Source organism: Gambusia affinis, linkage group LG03 (assembly GCF_019740435.1).
Source record: "Gambusia affinis linkage group LG03, SWU_Gaff_1.0, whole genome shotgun sequence".
NCBI classification, from domain to species: domain Eukaryota; kingdom Metazoa; phylum Chordata; class Actinopteri; order Cyprinodontiformes; family Poeciliidae; genus Gambusia; species Gambusia affinis.
In genome coordinates, this window is record NC_057870.1 from 3,923,068 (window position 1) to 3,942,897 (window position 19,830).

The 19,830-nt window shown below is 39.7% G+C and overlaps 1 protein-coding gene across 3 annotated transcripts in view; it reads left to right on the forward strand.

Moving 5' to 3' along the window:
- Positions 1-19,830, forward strand: part of tacr1a (tachykinin receptor 1a) — a 55,820-nt gene that overhangs the window by 9,581 nt on the left and 26,409 nt on the right. For all 3 annotated transcript variants that reach the window (XM_044111673.1, XM_044111672.1, XM_044111674.1), the window contains exon 3: positions 14,972-15,166. In XM_044111673.1, the coding sequence (XP_043967608.1) occupies positions 14,972-15,166 (195 nt within the window). The remainder of the gene's footprint in view (positions 1-14,971; positions 15,167-19,830) is intronic.

The following is a 19,830-nucleotide window of genomic DNA, read 5'->3' on the forward strand; positions in this document are numbered from 1 at the left end:
TCATTTTTGCACATCCAGAGGTCAGTGTAAGATATCGTGCCGCAGGTTTTTTTGTGGGTACACACACTACCTACTCAGATCTGATTAGGGTTATGTATACTGTGTGTGTGTCTGTGTGTAAATGTTTTATAAAACTGTGATATTTTGTATGTGAAGTTTATTCTTGGGGTCTAACAGCTAGTTTGAAATGTTGTCCTTATTCAACTTCTTTATGTGATTTTTAAAAAAAAATTTGCTTTCTTCCTTTGTCTGTCTTTGTTTTTTTCTCTTTTTTTGCTTGTTTTGTTTTGTTTTTTACTTTATTAGCGATAGGTCATCTGTCTGGCCGCGGGTCAAAAACGATGGAAATCATCCTCGGCTGCTTGCATTCGTGCTGCTCAAAATGCTCTTTAATGCGCGCTGTCCCTCTTAGGCAAATAAATGAATGCAAATGCAAAGTGCATGAGATCCGTCGACTACTATTCCACACTCTCTTGCAAGAGTAGTCCTAACACTTGAGGTCAGTTTGACAGTAACAGACGCTGTTAATCAGGAAACACCCGTCGGGAAACCTCCCCAACCCCCCCCCCCCCGATCAGTTTGCTGGTTGTATTGATAGAGTGCTCTGTGCTTATAATCACTACCTACATGTGGTTGTTTCTGTTGTCCTGTGTAATGCCGACAAGCATGACAACCCCTGTCACCCGGACCGCAGGCCGGGAATAGAAAATGGATGAATTTTATTTTAATCTCCTCTATTTTTAGCATTTCGGAATCAGGGCCAGCGTGGCTCAGGTGTCTCACATGGCAGTCTGACCCGGATGGGTCGACTGTCATCACCTCCAGCTTCCTTGTTTTCTGTGATGTTAACATCTCCAGTAAACTGACAGCAGTTCAAGCCTCCTGAGGAGTTAAACGTGGTAAATAACTAATATGGCTTTGATTTGCAGATATTAAGCAGATATTTGCAGAAGTGAAGAACACTTGTCATAGTACTGTGGTTGCTTGATGCTTGTAAATAAAGGTCATAATCTATTAGTTAATCCTTTTTTAATTGTATGTGTACAAATGTGTAATTTAGAACTACATGATTTTGTAGAAAGCTTTCAAGTTACCACATTGAGAAAAATGCTTGCTAATTATATATATTTTAAATTGTCAGCTTTTATGCAGGGATCTACTGAATTAAATAGTTTCTGTAGTTCGTTCAGTTATGGATAGTTTTGAAACCTTAGCATTTTCTTGATCAGTTGAAAGATAGAGCTGCACAATACTCAGTTTATTGCTGTTACTGAGTCATTTGTGCATTTTGTTAGACAACGAATATTTATTTTCCACAAAACCATTACCAAAGGATCAGGGGTCAGTCATTAAGACAATGAATATGTCTGACTCTGTTGGCCATAATAAATATGGATAGGCCATTAGAAGCCTGTGCAGTTTCATCTAAAATTGATTGGGGTCAAAGGCTTTTGGATTTTTCTCTCAGAAGATCAGGACTTAAACCACCGTCTGAACTGCTGTGTCAGGAATTAAAGAGCCCTCAAACTTTTTCAGTGAGCTCAGCTCTTTGTGATGTAAAATGACTCATATCCGTATTTCTTGATAGTGAAAGATATGTTGTTTAGCAAAAGCAAGTTCAAGTACGTATGACCTTCAGTGACATCTTTTTTTTTTTTTAAGTTGCAGGAGTTAATATAATATTTAGCCTCTAGAACCCGATGGACCCACTGGTGGGTCCAGCTGCCATGTGACCTCGGCTCGCTTAGGGTGTAAGAGGTTAAGTATTTTGTCCACTGGAGCTCCCGTATCTGATTTTACCTGGATAGGGTTGAGCCATGGCAAAAAAACAAACAAAATATACAAAACAAAACAGGAACTCAGTAAAACACTTAAAAAAACAAAACAAAAAGAGTCAAGATTAGTGCAATTTGTGTTAAATTATTTTCTGTACATTGCTAAGTCTTGAGTATTTAATTAAATCAGCAGAAGCAAGGCAGGAGCTTGTTGAAGGTTTGTTGGTGCGTGTGCAGAATCAGATACTCATTTCGGAAGAAAGAAAAAATGTTTTCATTTTGGTTGAACGCCACGGAAATGTGAGAGCTAAACACAAACAGACTGACAGCCGTGGTCTTCAGCAGAGACGTTTGTGACAGATGGAAGGAACAGAAATGAACAAAGATCCTGATCGTTATGAAAGTGTGCGCGCAGGCTTTTATTGTTTTCTTGCTTCTTTATAAGACATTTGACTGTTGAGTAAAACTCTAGAGCATTTCTAAAGGGACAATTTTCTAAAGAGAAAAGACTCTTTGTTTTGGACAAACTAATGTCTTAGTTGTTTTAAAAAAAAAACAACAAGTATACACTTTTAAATACTTTGTAAAAACAATTTTTTTTTAAAGTTAAATGTGAAACTCTTGATTTGTTGGCTTATTTTCATTCACCCTATTATAACTCTTTTAGGGTTAATAAATATGGATAGACCAGAAAAGTTAGAATTCACAAAAATAAAAACGGAAAAAGGAGAATTTGGAGAGGGTGGATGTCTTCACCGACCTTACTTTGCGCAGACAGGTTGGAACAAACTGTTCAAACCAGGAAATGAAAAATTGCTTCGGCATGGCGCTGCACAAATAGTTTACGTTTAACATTCTAAAAGTTAATTTTAAAATATTTACTCACTTGCTTCAGAAATGCCGCGCTTTGAACATAATAAAGTTGAGTTTCAGCTGCTCCCTTTGCAGCGATGCAGCTGGCTTTCCTCCTCAGGAAAGAGAACAGGCGCAAGGGACGGGTGCAGCAGAGTATATGTAGTGCTGGTTTAATATCCAAACACTGCAGGAGATGCTTGGATAGGTACCAAGAGGCTTCAGGTTGGTTCTTGGGACTTATTGGACAATGGAACAGTGATTGGTTGACAATTGAAAAAGACAAAACTATCAGATTTAGCCAATGAGAGCCAGCAGCGTCTCAATGCACTTTCTGTTGACTACAACGTATATTTTCCAGAAAAAAAACATCTCATCTCACCTTACATGCTAATTCTGATCAAAGTCTTACCCAGTCTTTCTTTTAAGTGATGAAATAAATGACTCCAGGCCAGGCTGGTTTAGAAAAAATAAATAAATGCATAAATTTAAGTGAGCCAATCTTTTAAAGGTTCATTTTGTTATTTTTATGAAGAACAAGTTCACAACATTCGGATTTCTTCAAACGTTTGTAAATCCCATCCCTCCTGGGCGGAACGGTGAGCCTGTGAACATCCAGCCAGGTCACATGACAGACAGTCTAGCTATTAAGTTAATCTGAATTCGCCTGCAGATTAGAATACATTTGATGAGATTAATTAGATTAGATCATATTAATTAGATTACATTAGTTCGGATTTAGGTTATCAGATGAATTAGATTACGTCAGGTTAGGTTAAGTTAAATCAAACAAATAACACTCATGGTCTGACAAAGAGCTTGCAAGTTGTGCAAATTTGAAAATAGGCTTGTTTTCTAAAAATCATCCAGGAGGAACGGCTCAATGGAGGCGAGGCGGACATGAAATCACGGATTAAAGGGGTTTTGGGAGTTGAGCTTCGTCAATGACGCTGAGCAACTCTTAACGTTAAAATATTAATTCTCTGTGTTCACGTATTGTTTGCAGTCACCGTCTACCTGCGACACTCAATTTCAATTTGACACAGACCAAATGCTGACTCATAGCCACACTGAAAATAAATCTGTCTTTAATAACAACAGCATACTCCTGTTGACAGATGGGACAGCAGACAAAGCCTCCACGTTTTCACCTTGACCTCAGTTTTGTTCAAAACATAAACAAGGATTGTAGAAGAGACTGGCCAGGAGTAAGGTGTGTGTACGTCAGGCGCTGTTCCTTTGTCTACTCTCTCTGCATCGTGCTGAATGTCACAGCTTCATAAGGCTGCTCATGGAATAATCCATTCACCACGGGGATTAAAACCTGACAGCTCTGCGCGCGCTTGCATAGCTCTCTGACCTCTGAGCCACTACTTGGGAGAGAACTTTCCAGCAGATGAAACATTGATAGTTTAACTTTAGAAATCAGGCAGTGCAGTGACCAAGACACTGCGCGGCGCGGAAGGGATGGTTCATGGCAAGCTGTTTTTATTCTCGTTTCCACTTCTTCTTTTCCTCCCTGCTGCTCCCAGAGGGGCGATCAGAGGACACTAATCTGGTCTCGTCCTTCGGCTTCTCTGTGATCTATACCCAGAGAGTGAAAAGGAAGAAGGAAATGTTTCCCCTTCTTCCCTCCCGACTACAATGAGATCACGTGATGACTGAGAAGGAGGCATGACGACAATAAAAATGAGAACAGGTTCATAAATTCACCTCCTGCCAAGTTCTCTTTGATTTTGGAAATCGGGGCAGGAGAACTTCTTCACTCTTTCAAGTTTTTTTTTTCTTTTTTTTCCCCCACCAAGTGCTGAATAAAGCTTTTCCTTTTCTTTTTAGTCATGCAGTTATGGTTTGACATATTTATGCGCATCGAGTTTGACATTCAATTAAGCTCAGACATAAAAGTCAGCGAACGGCTCTCTCAACGCTTTTCGAATCAAAGCGAACTGGCTCATCGCTTCAGCCGGCATCAATGACAAGAAACATCAGAGCTAATTTGCATGCAGTGTGCTGATGAAGATAATGCTTTAAATCATCAGTACTCATAAAAAAGCCCTTCCACCAATGCGCACTTTCTAACATTTTTTTAATGGAGAGTTTAGGATTTTCCCAAATATTGCATTTTGTCGAAATGTGTTTTCTTAATATAAACACGTCAATTTTGAAAAAAATTCAAGTTTTTTGATAAAAAGCTTATATGCTTGGATGAGGTGATTCTTCTTTTGTAAAACTGAATGGATAATGTGACCAACAGCTGGATGTTACTACTGGCGAAAACCACAAAGAAGACGACAGGAAGTGGTAGGAGGATGATGTTTTTTTTTCTTTTTGCTTTCAGAGCTCTCACAGAATCACACAGTTCATAAAAAGCTTTTTATTCAACTTCATCGCTCTTCTGTAAAGTCACCGACTACAATTTCCCCAAAACACAACACACAGATGTAGCCATTCCCAAGCAGGCGGGGCCTGTCTTTCCAGCGCCTGAATAAAACACAGATATGTCCTCTGATTGGCTGAATCATCAATAAATTTCATATAGATGTTTGTTGTTTCCATGATTTTTAGGGAACATGCTTATTCTCGTGTGATTCTAACTTAATTTCTTGCTTAATGGAAACACTGCATTTGTGAAATTGTATTTTTTCGACATTTGCAGAGACACAGATAGACGCAGATTTGCAGTGTAATGGAAACAGCTACTGCGTCAAATCATAAAGTGGAAAGTAGATGACTATTACAACTGACTTCTCCTTGTTGCGATCATTAATCACCGTGCTCAGGTCTTTCCTCGGCTTCAGCTCATTTTTAGCTGTAAGTCAGCAAATTCTGCTCTCCGCTCTCTCAGGAAGCATGTTTCATTGGAAGTTGGCAGATGTCTTCTGCAGATTCATGAGAAAAAACAACAATCAGAACAAAAACACTAAAAAACTTACATCTTACAATATTCAAACCAGTTGAATAATAGTTTATGAAGCAGGGTTTGTTTTTTTTTTCTTTTCCTGGACATTGTGCTATGTAGAATTCCAGATCTTTGAAGAACAATATCATGTAGTTTAATAAGATGTAACCTAAGCAGATATTTAAAAACAAGAAAGGAGAATTAGAAAAAAAAATAGTCAGCAAATTGAATCATTAAGCAACGACTGAACCTTCTTTGTCTAAAGGGCAACTTTAAGTTCTTCAATCTAACACAGCTGTTCTGTCTTCAGCAGTTTGACTTATCTCTGTTTACCCTTTAAATGTAATTGTCTTTGGGGTGACCGACGAACAGGTCAACACGTGCACTAAAGGTGTTCAGCATACTGCTTTGAACCTTCTCAGTGCAACGAGACGCACATCCTGAAATGACATAGCTTTGTCTTTATAATGAAGCTCCTTCACATCACAGCGCATCTCTCCTAATGCGCGGCGGAGCATGGAGAGACTAAATCAGTTGTGACTGGATCTGGTGTAACCAGCAAGGGCAGACAGGCAACAACCACAGAGAGGAGGAGCTGATGGCTGCAACCAGTTTACCTGCATAAGGCTGGTAATGAAAATCTGTTAGCACGCTAACAGGACCGCAGCAGTGCTATTTCAAACAGCTCTCACTCTGACTTTTTCCGAAGTGATGTGAATGTTAAATTCCAAGTTTGTCACACACGCAAATAAGTTTGTTCATGCGGTAAGTAAATGAAAAATCTCTTCCTGAAACTAATTTCCTGTTTTCTTTTTTGTGGTTTGTGCCAGTAGCAACATTTGGTTGCTGATTGTGTGACGCAACAAATGTTTCCATCGCAGTTTTGCAACATAAACCAATTTCTAGACGCTCCGCCAACCAAAAAACAAACTCAACTCAGCTTGGCGCCAAAACTTTTTTTTAATCAAAAAACAAGTTGTTTTCAAACTCTCTGTGTTTCCACTAAGCAAATTTATCTTCGAAATTGCGCAATTATGCAGTCAACGGAAACACAGCTAATGAGTCACTTTGCATATAGTGTGGAATTTTTGATAATATCAAAATGATTTTTTTTTTTTTTTTTGGTACACCTCTGGATTAATCTGACTTGAGATGAGCGTGTGAGGTGGGCACGCTGGTCACACAAACACACACATAGAATGTATTTCTATCTGCACAGGGACTTTGGATCCACTTCCACTATTTTTTCATTCACAATATAAAAACAGAAAGTTTTGCACAGGAGGGTTATTAAGGTGACTTTAGGAGCAGAATCCCTACTACAATCTATCACCCAGCTCAAACACCTCACACACACACACACACACTCACACACAGATCATGTACACTTCCACATGGCCTATCTCCTTCCAAATGTTGATGATAATTTCACCTAACCTTCTGCAAAACAACAACAGCAAATCCTTGTGAGAACAATAAACCAGAGGAAACAAATTCCTGATTAAATTACCCCAGCTTAGCATCAAATGCAATTTGAAAGAAGAAGGAAAAAAAAAAAAGCAGGCAACCTCGAAGGCAAGCGTTCCTAGCTGTCACTTCTGCTTCTACATTCTTAATCGCTGACATCTAGGGAGAAACGGTGAAGCAGCCTCTCGGTGTTTATATATCGAACGGCTGCATTGCTGCGGCGGTTTGGTTGCTATTTGTGGGTAATTGGAGGTGCATGTCACCCACAAACCCTGGCAGCCCCCCTATGCTGCTTACATATCGTGAGGGGCAATCCCCCCGGAGCGGAATCAGTTATTGAACACAGACACATGTTTGAAGCAGGAGGTTCATTGGAGACCTTTCTAACACGAGGAATCAAAAGATCAAAACAATAGGCTGCTACCAGCAGATCTATAAAAATGAAGTGTCTCTTTGCTGCAGCAGAGTTACTTCACCGTATTAGATGACCTGTTCACGTCGAATTACGCTGCGGGAGCATAGATCAGCCTTTGGAGGCGATGAGAAAATCCAACAGCAGCACTTGACCAGAAGCACACTTAAAGTCAGTGGTGGAGAAAGTACTCAAACGATGTACTTATGTAAAAGTACAAATACACAGAAAAAAATGTACTCTAGTAAAAGTAAAAGTACCACATTAATATTTGCACGTGAGTAAAAGTTAAAAAGTACTGGGTTTTAAAAATACTTAAGTATTAAAAGCAAAAGTAGTTGCTGAATGCATTACTTAATCTCTAATACAATATCATTAAGTGTACCTATCGTATTTAATGTTAATACATCAGAAATGTGCCATTTTAATGAACAATGCCACAGATAAAGCATGTCTTTATTGTGTTTACTCTCTGTAACATAGTTTAGATTTAGATTTGTGGTTCTATGCATCATAATTTCAGGGATGGAAACATCTTGTGTCCTGTCCTAACATAGCATGAACTTCACTTTTTTTGCCACTAATGGCATTTATTTTGAAAGAAATCCAACAGAAAGGGGATGGAAAGAAGGTGGATGAGGGAGAACATGCAGCCAAGGAACCACGTAGCAGTGTTGTAGTCAAGACCACCTAACCTGAGACCAAAACCAGCGTCCTGTGCTACATGACACAAGAAAATGAAGAGCACCTATCAAAACTGCTTCTCAAATTGATCTGAAAGATCCACATTCCCATAAAAACACCTAGATATTAAATACTTAGAGCTGAAATAAATCTAACCAGTATCATTATCAATTCAAGCTCTTCTTCATTCTGCTTTGTTTCCATCTCTGTGCCACAATCTGTGGAGGTCTCGTGCCATTCCTGAAGGTCAAAATTTAATCTACCTAAGTAGATTAAAAAGTATAGACACACGAAAATTGTATGTAAGTACAATAACAAAGTACTTTATTACTACCCACCACTGCTGAAAGTGGAAGAAAAAAAGGGGGAATGGAGTTTAAACATCAGATTCAAACATCAGACACAGCTGCCCTGAAATTTATATGCTAGCATTTTATAACTAAATCTTTGAGCAACCGTTGTCATCACAAGGGATTCCGACATTTATACTTTTAAAGTGGCAGAGTTATGTAAGATCCACTCTTTTTTTTTTTTTTTTTAGCTTTACATCATGTTATAATGTTATTCCCCATCAAAAATCCTACCTGGAGTGTTGCTTTGATACTTTCATGCATGTTTGAGGACTCCTTTAATCTCCCGTGGCAACCAGTTGGAGGTGCTTGGTCTCACCGAGCGCCGCCTTTTCATCATACCAGCCACTTCTCAGTGAAACAGTGGTAAAAACGTCAAAGGCAGAATGGAGAAATGTTGTGATGATGTGCTGAAGGCAAAGTGTTGAAAAAGAGCAGGAGCTTCTTAAAGAGACAGAGGCCCATTTCAAGGAATTAAATTGCAAAGTCAAATTTCTCTGAAATCATGTTGGATATAAATTAATCATTTCTAAAACAACTGAAAGTAAGATTGTAGCACATTGACTGTGCTACAAAATGGCACTATCTGTGTAGAGATACAGAATCCTGCTCCTTTAAAAGTGGATGCAACGATACTGTGACTGAGCTAACACTAGGCAAAGCTTTGTACCAAAAGATCAATAATGACACACGTTTTAACAGTTTACATGCCAAGTTCTGAGAGAATTTGTTTAGCGCTGGGAAGATTTAATAAAGGACACAAAGTGCTTTGCAAAATTCATACCTCCTAGAGCCTTTCCACGTTTCATCATGTTACACCGGCAAAGTTTTCTGTATTTTACTAGAATTTTATTTGAAAAACCAACATAAAACAGCGTATTTGAAATCAGTATCAATATTTTGTTGCATGTTGTGGGGCATGTCATTACCAGGTTTGAACATTTATTTTATGGAACATCTGAATTTATACTGAGATTAAATTACATGCAGGTGGATTGGTTCTTAAGTTGACCTGTAAAGGCAGTTTCACATTTATTAGTAAAAATGTTTGAAAAACAAGCAGAATTCTCCTTCACTTGTACTACTTTATGCTGGTCAGCCACTATCAGACAATTCTTTTCTTTTTATGGTTTAAAGTGAGAAAATGTGAAATGCTGAAGGGGTGTAAGTCCAGTAGTTAGGTATTACACGTTCCGATATGATTATATAACTGATGTCTAAATACGTATTAAAACAATTTTTCATAAAAACAGATTCATTTCAGTGGAAACCTGGCATGTGTTAGCGAGTCCTCTCAGTTCTGTAACTTTACTTTCCCCACATGTTTGTGCATGTCAAGGAGAAAATTCAAACTAATTACTGCCAGTAGTTAATGTTATAATTGGGTGCAAGTGTAACAAAGAAAAAGAAAAGATTTGTGAAGTGTTTGACTTTTCTGTGCAGAATCTACTAAGATTTTTTTGCAGATTTTAATCTTGGATGAAGCTAAATATACTCCAAAACAGTTGGACATATAATGATTGAATTTAAAATAAATGCACAGTGCCTGCGACAGACTGGCGACCGGTCCAGGGTCTACGCTGCCTCTCACCCGAAACATTCACTGGAGAAAGGCACCAGCACCTCCCAGCCCCAGTAGGGACAAGGGTGTAAAGAAAATGAATGGGTGGGTGAGTGGGTGGGTGGGTGGATGGATAGATGGATGGATGGATGGATGGATGAATGGATGGATGGATGGATGTATGGATGCACAGAGTGCAGTGAAGAATTTGGTTGAATGAATGAGCAGAAAAGGAGTTTTAGTAGTGAAGGTGCGTTCCAAAAAATATAAATATTTTATGTGTGTATGGATGCAAAACAAATCTGACTTGAATGATTCAGCTATGTGATCTGTGTATCGGGGTGTGAATGGGTGAATGTGACCATAGCCTAAAGAGCTTGGAGTGGTCAAGCTGTACAATAGTTCAGTCCATGTACCTTGTCTTTTTATTCTTACCTTTCACAAGATAAAATTTCTGCAGTGTATTGTATGAATGCAGCAGTTGTAAGTCCGCTACTACCTGTTTGCTTTATTCCAAACGTCAGTCTCTGTGAGGAGGAAGGAGTGGAGAGGACCCAAATGTGGACTCCTGGACAGGAAGCAGATGGATGAGGAAATTACTAACTTTATTACCTAAAACGCTCCGGGTGGAAACGGAGCTGGAGAGAAGAACAAAGCAGGAAAAAAAAAATCCTTGATTTGGCAAGCACAAATACCAAGAGATGCAATGACTAATGTAGCAAAGATGTGTGCCAACTGGCAAACAAAACTTTGTATAGGCCATGCCAAACAAAGTGTCAACTCAGGAGCTTGGATTCGAGCTTTAGAAAACTATAAAAAGGCAACAAGAACCAAAAAGAAAATGATAAATTCTACTTTGTAAAGAATTGAAGTTCCTACAGCGAGAATTAATTTTTCACAAGCACCACGACAGACATGTTGTTTACATCTGGATATTTTGCGCATGCGTACAATGCTGTGGGGCAAACCCCCCCCCCCACTATTATTTCACAGGCCATTCATAACCGCAGGTATTATTAATTTAGTGCAGTGCGCCGCAGCAAAGGGAAAATAACGCATAAAAACTGTTGAAGAACAACTCAAAACCACTCGTACTCTTCTTTTCTCTCTTTCTCTGTGTCAGTTACACTACACACAGACTTATTTCTATGGCAACTGACAACAACGCTGCTAATGTATCAGGACCAACACCAAAAATCAAGCAAATATGTCCCACACAAAGAACCGAACACTCAGTTCACTAAAGTGCTATATTTGTAGACTTAATGTTTATTTTGTGATTATTATTAAGTGATTGCTGTGGTAGCTTAGCTATCGCTGCTATTAGCTAAGCTAAAACAGTGGTGGATGATTAACTAATTTAAACCCCTGCTCTACTGATGATCTGTCAGAGACTTTACCTTTTTTCAGATTTTCTCTCTGAACCGAAACACACCAAATTCTGCAGCCCATTCACATGTTACATTTTCCAAAGTCAAGCTAGCATAATTGACCTACATCCCTCTCCCTTGCTGCTTTATTCTTTAATTAAAACTTTTTCTTGACCTTGGTGTGGAGTTGAAAAGCACTGTGACCCTTTGTCTCTTACATAGCAGGCGTACATTTAAGATTTAGCGAGTTATGTTGACATCTTGACAGCTAAAACCAATGCTAGTCATCGTCGGCAATGCCCTCCATCAGGTGGCTGTGGGGGCAGGATTTGCACATATGAAGTCACGATGCAGCGTTTCTATATAGTAAAACCTATAATAAAAGGGCTGATCATTTTACTAAATCACTTTAATCCACAACCTATTATGTTCAGAGTGGCAGAAACAGTCATTCTATCATAGTAACTCATCAAACTCCTGCTGTGCTCAGCAAAGCATCAGGTTGTGCTGCCTCCCATTAAACTCTATCTGTTTGCTGTCAGTGCAAAATCATGTGACAAAATCAGAATATAAACAATGGCATGAAATCATGCCAGAGCTTAGCGCAGTGTAAATTTCAACCCTGTGAGAGCGTTGGCAGCATTTTTTACGGCCAACTTAACATTTGAATAGCCTCCTCTAATTTTGCTCCAGTTTACAGAGTCAAATTTCCTTTAATTGATCTTTTATGTATATAGAGCATTTTATATAACAACTGAAGGTAACATAGATATTTGACTATGCCATAAAATGGCCCAACGTTCCTAGAAAACAAACAATCCTGCCCCATTCAGTAAAATGCAGCGTGTTGTGGAACTGAATGTTTACTTCTGTTGCTCCTGCATCTGTGATTTGGTAAATCCAAGAACAAAGTGATTGCATAGCAGCAGGAGTGTTAACGCTCTGAGCTGTCCACTGCAGGCATGCGTTTGATTCAAACAACAGCAGCTTGCTTACATGACTCACCTGTGCAACAGAAAAGCAACATGGCTGCCCGCTCTGTTTGAAGTCAAAGCAGAGTAAAGCCAACGATGCGCTCGCCAAATTTCAGACGACCGCGGGAAGCATTTGATTCCGAGCAGCTCCACGTGTGATGGATGTAATCAGAATGTCCGTAGTTGATTCATTCGTGCTTTTGGTGGGCTCTGGGCTTTAATTAGACCAGTTTGGCTCACAGCGGTGTTTGACTGACCAACTTGGATTAAGATGCATCCAAAAATATAATATCTCTGATAAACGATGCTCCGTTCCAAGAAGATAATATGCTGCACTTAGCTTTTGGATTTGTGCAATTATGATGCCTACTTTTAATGCTTGTTAATCAAAATACATTACTGGTGAAAAAAAAACAAAAAGGAATTTAAAAACCATCATGCAGCGATTTTGAACACATTTCTCTCCCTTTAATGAACGACGCATTCATAATTTCCTTATTTTCTCCTGAAAGTGCAGAAGCAACCAGCTACCCGAAAGCAACAGGTTTCTATTAAAATGTTTTCAGTGAGGCTCACTGATAATGATGCAACAGGTCAGTCATAAGTTATTCATGCTTCCTATTGTCTGTCTGATTAGAAGGATAGTTATGAAAATGTGAAGTGATTGCTCTGACCCATTTGGGATTGATTTGATGAGAATTCTTACAGTGTTTTTATATACCAGATACATTTTCCTTTTTTTTTTGAAAACTCTGGTGTTGGTTTCTCTCCAGGGAGGACGGTGTTCGATCCTTTACAGAGAGAGAGAAAAAAAATGATTTTCTTCAGATTGAAAATAAAATTTCACTTTTGTAAAACAGCTGTTATTTTTAACTGGAACAGCAGTCTGTGTGAGAGCCAGACAGGGAAAATGATATCATCCTGCAGGTCTTTGTCCTCCATGTTAAGTCTGCATCCCAGAAACCATCAGATTTATGATTTGTAGTAACCCAAGGATTCTGACACTCCCATGAAAAATCTAATAAAATATGTCCTAAAATGTGAAAAGTTTAGTGGGTATGGAAGCTTTAGTGAGATACTGGATGGTTCAATTCCAAACACAGAACTCCGTCTGTGCAGCTCTTTGTCCTCAAAGTGAAATATTTTACACTCCGCATTCATGGCCCTTGCACTTTTCCACATTTTGTCCCATTACAACCACAAACATAGAAATATTTTTGTTGGAATTTGATGTGAAAGAGCAACACAAAGAGGAATACAGTTGTGAAGTGCAAGTCACTAGCAGTCATTAGGTGACTTCTGCAGGAAACCGGTTGCACTCATAGAGACGGGGGCTGAATACTTTTGTGCACAGCAATTTTCACAGTTTTTCATTTGCAAAAAAATTTTTTGACTCATGAATAATTTTCTTTCCACTTCGCAACCGTGTATCACTTTGTGTCGGTCTCTCACAGTAAATTCCAGTGGAATTTGTTTACGTTTGCGGTTGTAATGTGACAAAATGCATATGTTTACAAGTTATGCATGTATTATGCTTTTTGTTTTTTGGGGGGTTGTTTTGCACTCCAATTCCAAAGCTGAGGGATTTTCTGTGTGAAAACATTTTTTGAGTCGGTCGTCTATGAGCCATGTGTTTGTGCAGATAACATTGTCTTACGTTGAGTAAAGGTTGCGTCCCAGGTGAGCGAGCCAGACGGACGCTCCGTGCTTCTGGAAGACATCGTTTGGCTTTCAAGCAGGCGGTGACGTTCAGGCCTTTGAACATTTTTCATGAGAGTTTGGAGAGCGTGTTGTTTCCACAGTGGGTTTCATGACTGGAAGGTAATAGCTTGGATTGTGAGAGCACAAATGAAAATTGGGCCAATCTGTGTCCACCTAAAAGTGCTTCATATTTTTATACAGTTTAACAACAGGCTAATGTATTTTATTAGAATTGTATGTGGAACAACACAAACTAGATCATAATTCTAGAGCAGAAAGAAAAAGAATCAATCTGACAAATGTGATGTGTATTTCTGTTGCATACCGCAAAATATTCGACTTGTATTTTTTGATTAGTGTACAAACACATGTTCTGCTCTCCTGGTGATGGCTTCCCACATGTTTATGGGAATATTTGCTCATTCATCCAGAAGAGCATTTGTGAGGTCAGACAGTGTTGACTGATCATGAACTTCCCCATCAAACACACTTTGCGTGTTTTTACGGATCTGGCTTTATGACGTACAGCTGCGTCAGAACAGGAATGGCCCCCCTGCTCCCTTAACTGTTCCCACGAGGTGGAGAGTGTCCAAAATAAGTTTCTCTTAGCAGCGAGAAAATTTCTCAACTAGAAACACAGGTCTCCTTCCATCACAGGACCAGAAGTAAACCCTCCGAGTTCCTAAGAATGACCCATTGTTTCACAGATGTTTGTAGAAATGGCCGACATGACTATAGGGGATGAATTTTATTCAGCTCCAGCCATGGTGGCGACTGGAACTCAGATTATGTTGGTGTGACTCCGAATGGACAAACCATCAAATAAACCCGCTCCACCAAGCAAAAGATGGCCAAACAAGTCGCCCCTGTAAATGGGCAAATGTTGCAATGTCAACAGCCATTGTCATTTGTCTTTGCTTCCGCAGGTACATGGCCATCATCTACCCTCTGCAGCAGCGCATGTCGTCCACGGAGACCAAGGTGGTGGTTGCCGTGATCTGGGTTCTGGCTCTGCTCCTGGCTTTTCCCCAGTACTACTACTCCAACACGTACCAGCTGCCCTACCGCGTGGTGTGCTACATCGAGTGGCCTGATTACACCACGTTCGACTTCCAAAAGATGTGAGTTCCTCCGCGTGGGAGTTTTTCTGATACTCAAGAGAGCATTAATAACTTTTCAGCTGACAGCGAAGCTTGTTTGTATTCAGGGGGGAACCGACGGAGAGCATGAGGGGATGGAAGTGTGTTGCGCTTTGTGCTTGATAAACGGAGGCATCTCGCAGCTGTTTTATGTTTTTCCCCCCACAGTGAAAAAGGAAAAAGCTAATCAGTTTGAACCCGACAGAGAAGTAGAAACTGACTGAGGCTACACCATTTATTTTAATTGTAATTCTCCTTCTGCAGCTTTTAAGGTGCTGAACGTTTCCTGGAAGAAGTTCTTTTACAGGAGCAAAATCTCAGAAACTCAGAAGACAGGAACAAAGAAATTTATAGATTAAATGACTAGTAATGGGAAAAATTAAGCACATCCTTTGAATGAGAGAAAAATCTAAGACTCATTTAAGCTATTCGTTTTTGATCCTTGGGTAGTCAGCGGGGTAAAAATAACAGCTTTTCATGTCAGCACTTAAAACCATGAGTCCCACCTCGCTCTGCTTTTGATTTTTATTTTAGCTCGTAACCCGTTTCTGAGTTAGCAACCTGAAATACAAATAATTCTGACAGCTTCCCAGTTAAACATGATTGTCTGAGGAGCTTCGTGTAAACAGAAATTTGTACTGCTCCCTTCAGCTGTTTATTACAGCGCAGCAGATTGATGCAGTTTGCTTTTGAAGGAACGGCGACATGTTCATCGGTGCCATTGATTCCAAGTTCTCAAAAAGCCAGCTGTCCGCCTTTGCAATTCTGCTTCAATTGTATGAATGAGAAAGAGCCCATTCAGTCATCCCTTTAAGGAGCCATACGCAGGCCTGATTTTTATATTCGCCTAAATTACGAGGGATTTGGACGGAACTGCCACGGGGCTAGCGACTCAGAATGCTAATGTGTAAACTCAACCAGAGTTCAGCGTACTCCTCAGGCATGCTTTGTGTTTTTCTGATGAAAGTCATGGAGGGTCAAATTGCCGACTCTACTGAACTCCAGCTCATTTCCTCTGTTGGTTCGTAGCAAAACGCTTGTTGATTTAGTTGGAAATGTCTATTTTTCTTACTCTGTGCAGCCTTTAATTGGACAAATCCTGCTGAAGAGATCTTTTTAAACATAAGCAACAAGACCATGGAAGATTTCTTAGTGCCATTTCAGTAATGTCTGAATGAAAACAAGGGGTGATATCCATGACAAAATAATAATGAGATGCGTCAAAGCACATTTAGAGAGAGTCTAACAGATGTAGTTTATTAAAAAAGTACTTTGAACATAGTTTATTGATGTTTGTCAGCTGTTGTTGGGGCAGAAGGGGTGATTTGTGAGATATTTTAGCCTACTTTATGTTATCAAACATGTTATACTTCATTGATTTATTGTACATGTCCAGCAATAATATGGTCTGGAAGTGTGTTCTAAAGTTAAACCCAGCTTTCCAAAAATAAATAAATAAATAAATAAATAAATAAATAAATAAATAAATAAATAAATAAATAAATAAATAAATAAAAAATATGGGGAGTCACAGTAATTCACGATTTACCACAGAAGCAGTGGCTTTTTCCACCTAGGGCCAGGTTGTGGTTTTGATATCTTTGGTACCTAAACAAATATAATAAAATATTTCTTTGAAAATAAACTGAAACACTTTGGACTGATGGGGAAAAAAAGCAAGGGTCAGAGGAATCTGTGCCAGTTTTTTTCCGCAACACTTAAAGAAAACAGTTTCTCTCTGAGGTTTTCATTTATCTGCCAGATTTAATTTTAAATATTCGGAGGAAGGGTTGAGGAAGACAGTTCAACAAACACAGAGAATGTTTCACAAGCTCTATGCGACCTTGGGAGCCGACGAGTCGTCTCTCCTCCAAGTGTAATGTTTCTCTTGGATGCTAAAATAAACCCGAAGCATCATACCAGCCGTTTAACAATGACAGAGATCATTCGGACAGTTTATTTATGAATAAGATAAATTGCAGAATGATTTTATCTCCCCAGAGTCGATGATAAAACATTTCACAGGAGCCGTGCCTGGCAGACAGACTCTAGAAGCTTCTGTAGAAAAACAAAACCAAAAAACAGTTTGTCTCTGTTGAAATATTGAGCTTGCTCTTCACTCTAGCTCGGTAAACACTAGTGTCTTCTACTTGTCCTTTTGAAATCCCAGCATGGTGCACACTTGAAAGCAGTACACCTCCACCAAAAGCAGGAAGAGTAGTTTTAGAAAAACGCCGCTACGCTGACGCATGTGCAGGCCCACAGACACAGTGAGCCAACCTCTGACGTCTTCATCATCTTGCGCGTCTGTCGCGTTCCTCCGTGGAAACACGACTTGTTACAAAAGCCGTCTCACCACTCGGTGAGGTGACGGCAGCTGCTCTTATTTCTCATTTTAATGAAAGCGTAATTGCGGCCGCTTCAGAGGTGAGTGAAAACACAACACAGACGTTCATACTCCGCTGCTGGAGCTGTGAATGGCACGTCTGATATGAGCTGACCCTGGGTCAGGTCCCACCTGTTGCCTCATCGCAGGAGTTGTCTTGCTGCTGCCACCGCTGTCGACGTCTACAGCCGTCCTGGGGGTCCGTAAGCCGGCTGGGTCTCAGAGGAGAGGTATTAATAGAAGCTGGTGTTTGTGAGTGCATGCTAGCGCGGACAACTGCTCAACGCTGAACCACCTCTGACATAAAAACAAATGAAGACACAGTAAACCAGAAAGCCACTCTATATTATTTTTACACGCGTGCCTGTTTCCCTTTTAGGCTAAAACAATGTGACGATATTTTTAAATTTTTTACTCTGGTTATTTTGTTATTTATAACAACTATGTAATTGCAAGCAGGGTTATAAGCTGCTAAATTTTTTCCTGACTCACAGTTCCACTGCGTTAATCCCAAAATAACTTAAAGGGATTGTATTATGTTTTCCAGCCACAGAGAATTATTTTATGGCACAACATGTTACTTATCTTACCATTAATTGTTATAAAAATGCTGTATACATCAAATATGGCTTAAAGGAAATCTTACTTTGAAATTAGGCGTCTCTCTATTTAAAAACTTCTGCTCTTTTTGGTATTCCGAAAAAAATTCTTAACATCTTTAACATACATTTTGGTAAATATGCAAACCCTTTATTTGCGGGAGGAAAAAGTGGACATTCTTAGGTTTCCCACAATTCCTACAATTTTGTCGCGTCCTCCTCAACACACAATCATGTGAATGCGATATACTGCAACGGCCCGGATAGGTCCTCCCCACTGCTGGACCTCACGGGTTTGAAAAAGGTGGAATATCTTTTAATCTTTCCTTTCAGTAATAAAAGAAGGTCTATAAAAGGTCATAAAGGAACAAATTAGCTGTCAACCTTCAAGCCAGAAGTGACAAACACCAGGAGGCTTATAGACTCTTTCTGTGCCGCAGTCTTTAAGTAGCCAGTTCTGTATATTTACAGCAGATACAGCCGTGTTTCTGCTGCAGGGTTGTGTTCCCTGGTTATCTGTAGAGGTAGATGTGGGTCAAGTGTTCAGGAAACAGTGTCAGGTGAGACTTTACGGCTCAGCTGTGACTTTGGTGTAACAAGCCTGTTTGTCTTCGTCAGCCGCTGTGTGCCCCGGCGTCGGGACACACGCCGCACACACGGCGTGCCAGTGATGGAGGAGCTGATGTCCGGTTTACACAAGCAAGGGCTAAACACAATGACTCACTTCACTGCTGTTCTCCTGTGAGAGCGTCTGATGACAGAACCCTGGAAGTAGCGGAGCCTACTTCTACCGCCTGGTAAATCAGTGACCCCGTAACCCCTCTGAATATTACAGCAGTGGGAATGACAAAATCAGGTCACGTTAAAAAATGTGCTTCATGAGAAATAAATGCAAAGGCAGATAATGAAGATATACATGGGAAGAAATGGACCCAGAACTTGTTCTGACCGGAAACACGTTTAAAACACTCTGAGTTCTGGGTGAAGTTCTTAAACTAGCCTGTGGATGATATGAACCTGCCAAAGTCCCAGAAAACAGGAGATGCCAGGTTTCCTGTTACGTCAGGTATTATTTTGGGTGTCATTTGTAGTGACGGGCTAGTACCAGACTTATATCACCGTGGTAACATCATGGTAAAAATACTATGGTGTAACAGATTGTTTGGAAAGCTGTACAACATAAGTTTTCCCCAAGACACAATTTTACGTGAAATGGACGTCAGTTTTAAAAGTTTTTTATTATTGTGTTTTGGTACAGCTCTATATACTCCCAGACAAATTTGATTTAAAATAAATAAATAAATAAAAAAGACCATTTGTGAGATTACTTTAAATGTAATATCGTTTTGGGCGAAAACGTTCACTTTCATGTGACGTGTAGCTTAGAGTGTGCATATGTGTCTGTCGCCACGGGGTAAATGTTAGGCCGCCGTCTTTGTACCGACTTTGATTACACATTTAAATTCACATTCCCCAGCCACTGGCTGCTGCTTTTTAAGCATGACCAAGGAAGGAAAACATTAGCGGCGTCCAAAATTAAAGAACCTGATCAGTCAAAGTTACGGTGCGAAGTGCGTCAACGTGTCTGTGACCTCTGCCGAGTAAAATGATATTGATTCTGCTTGTGTGACAACAAAGTGAAAAAGCACAGCATCTACTCC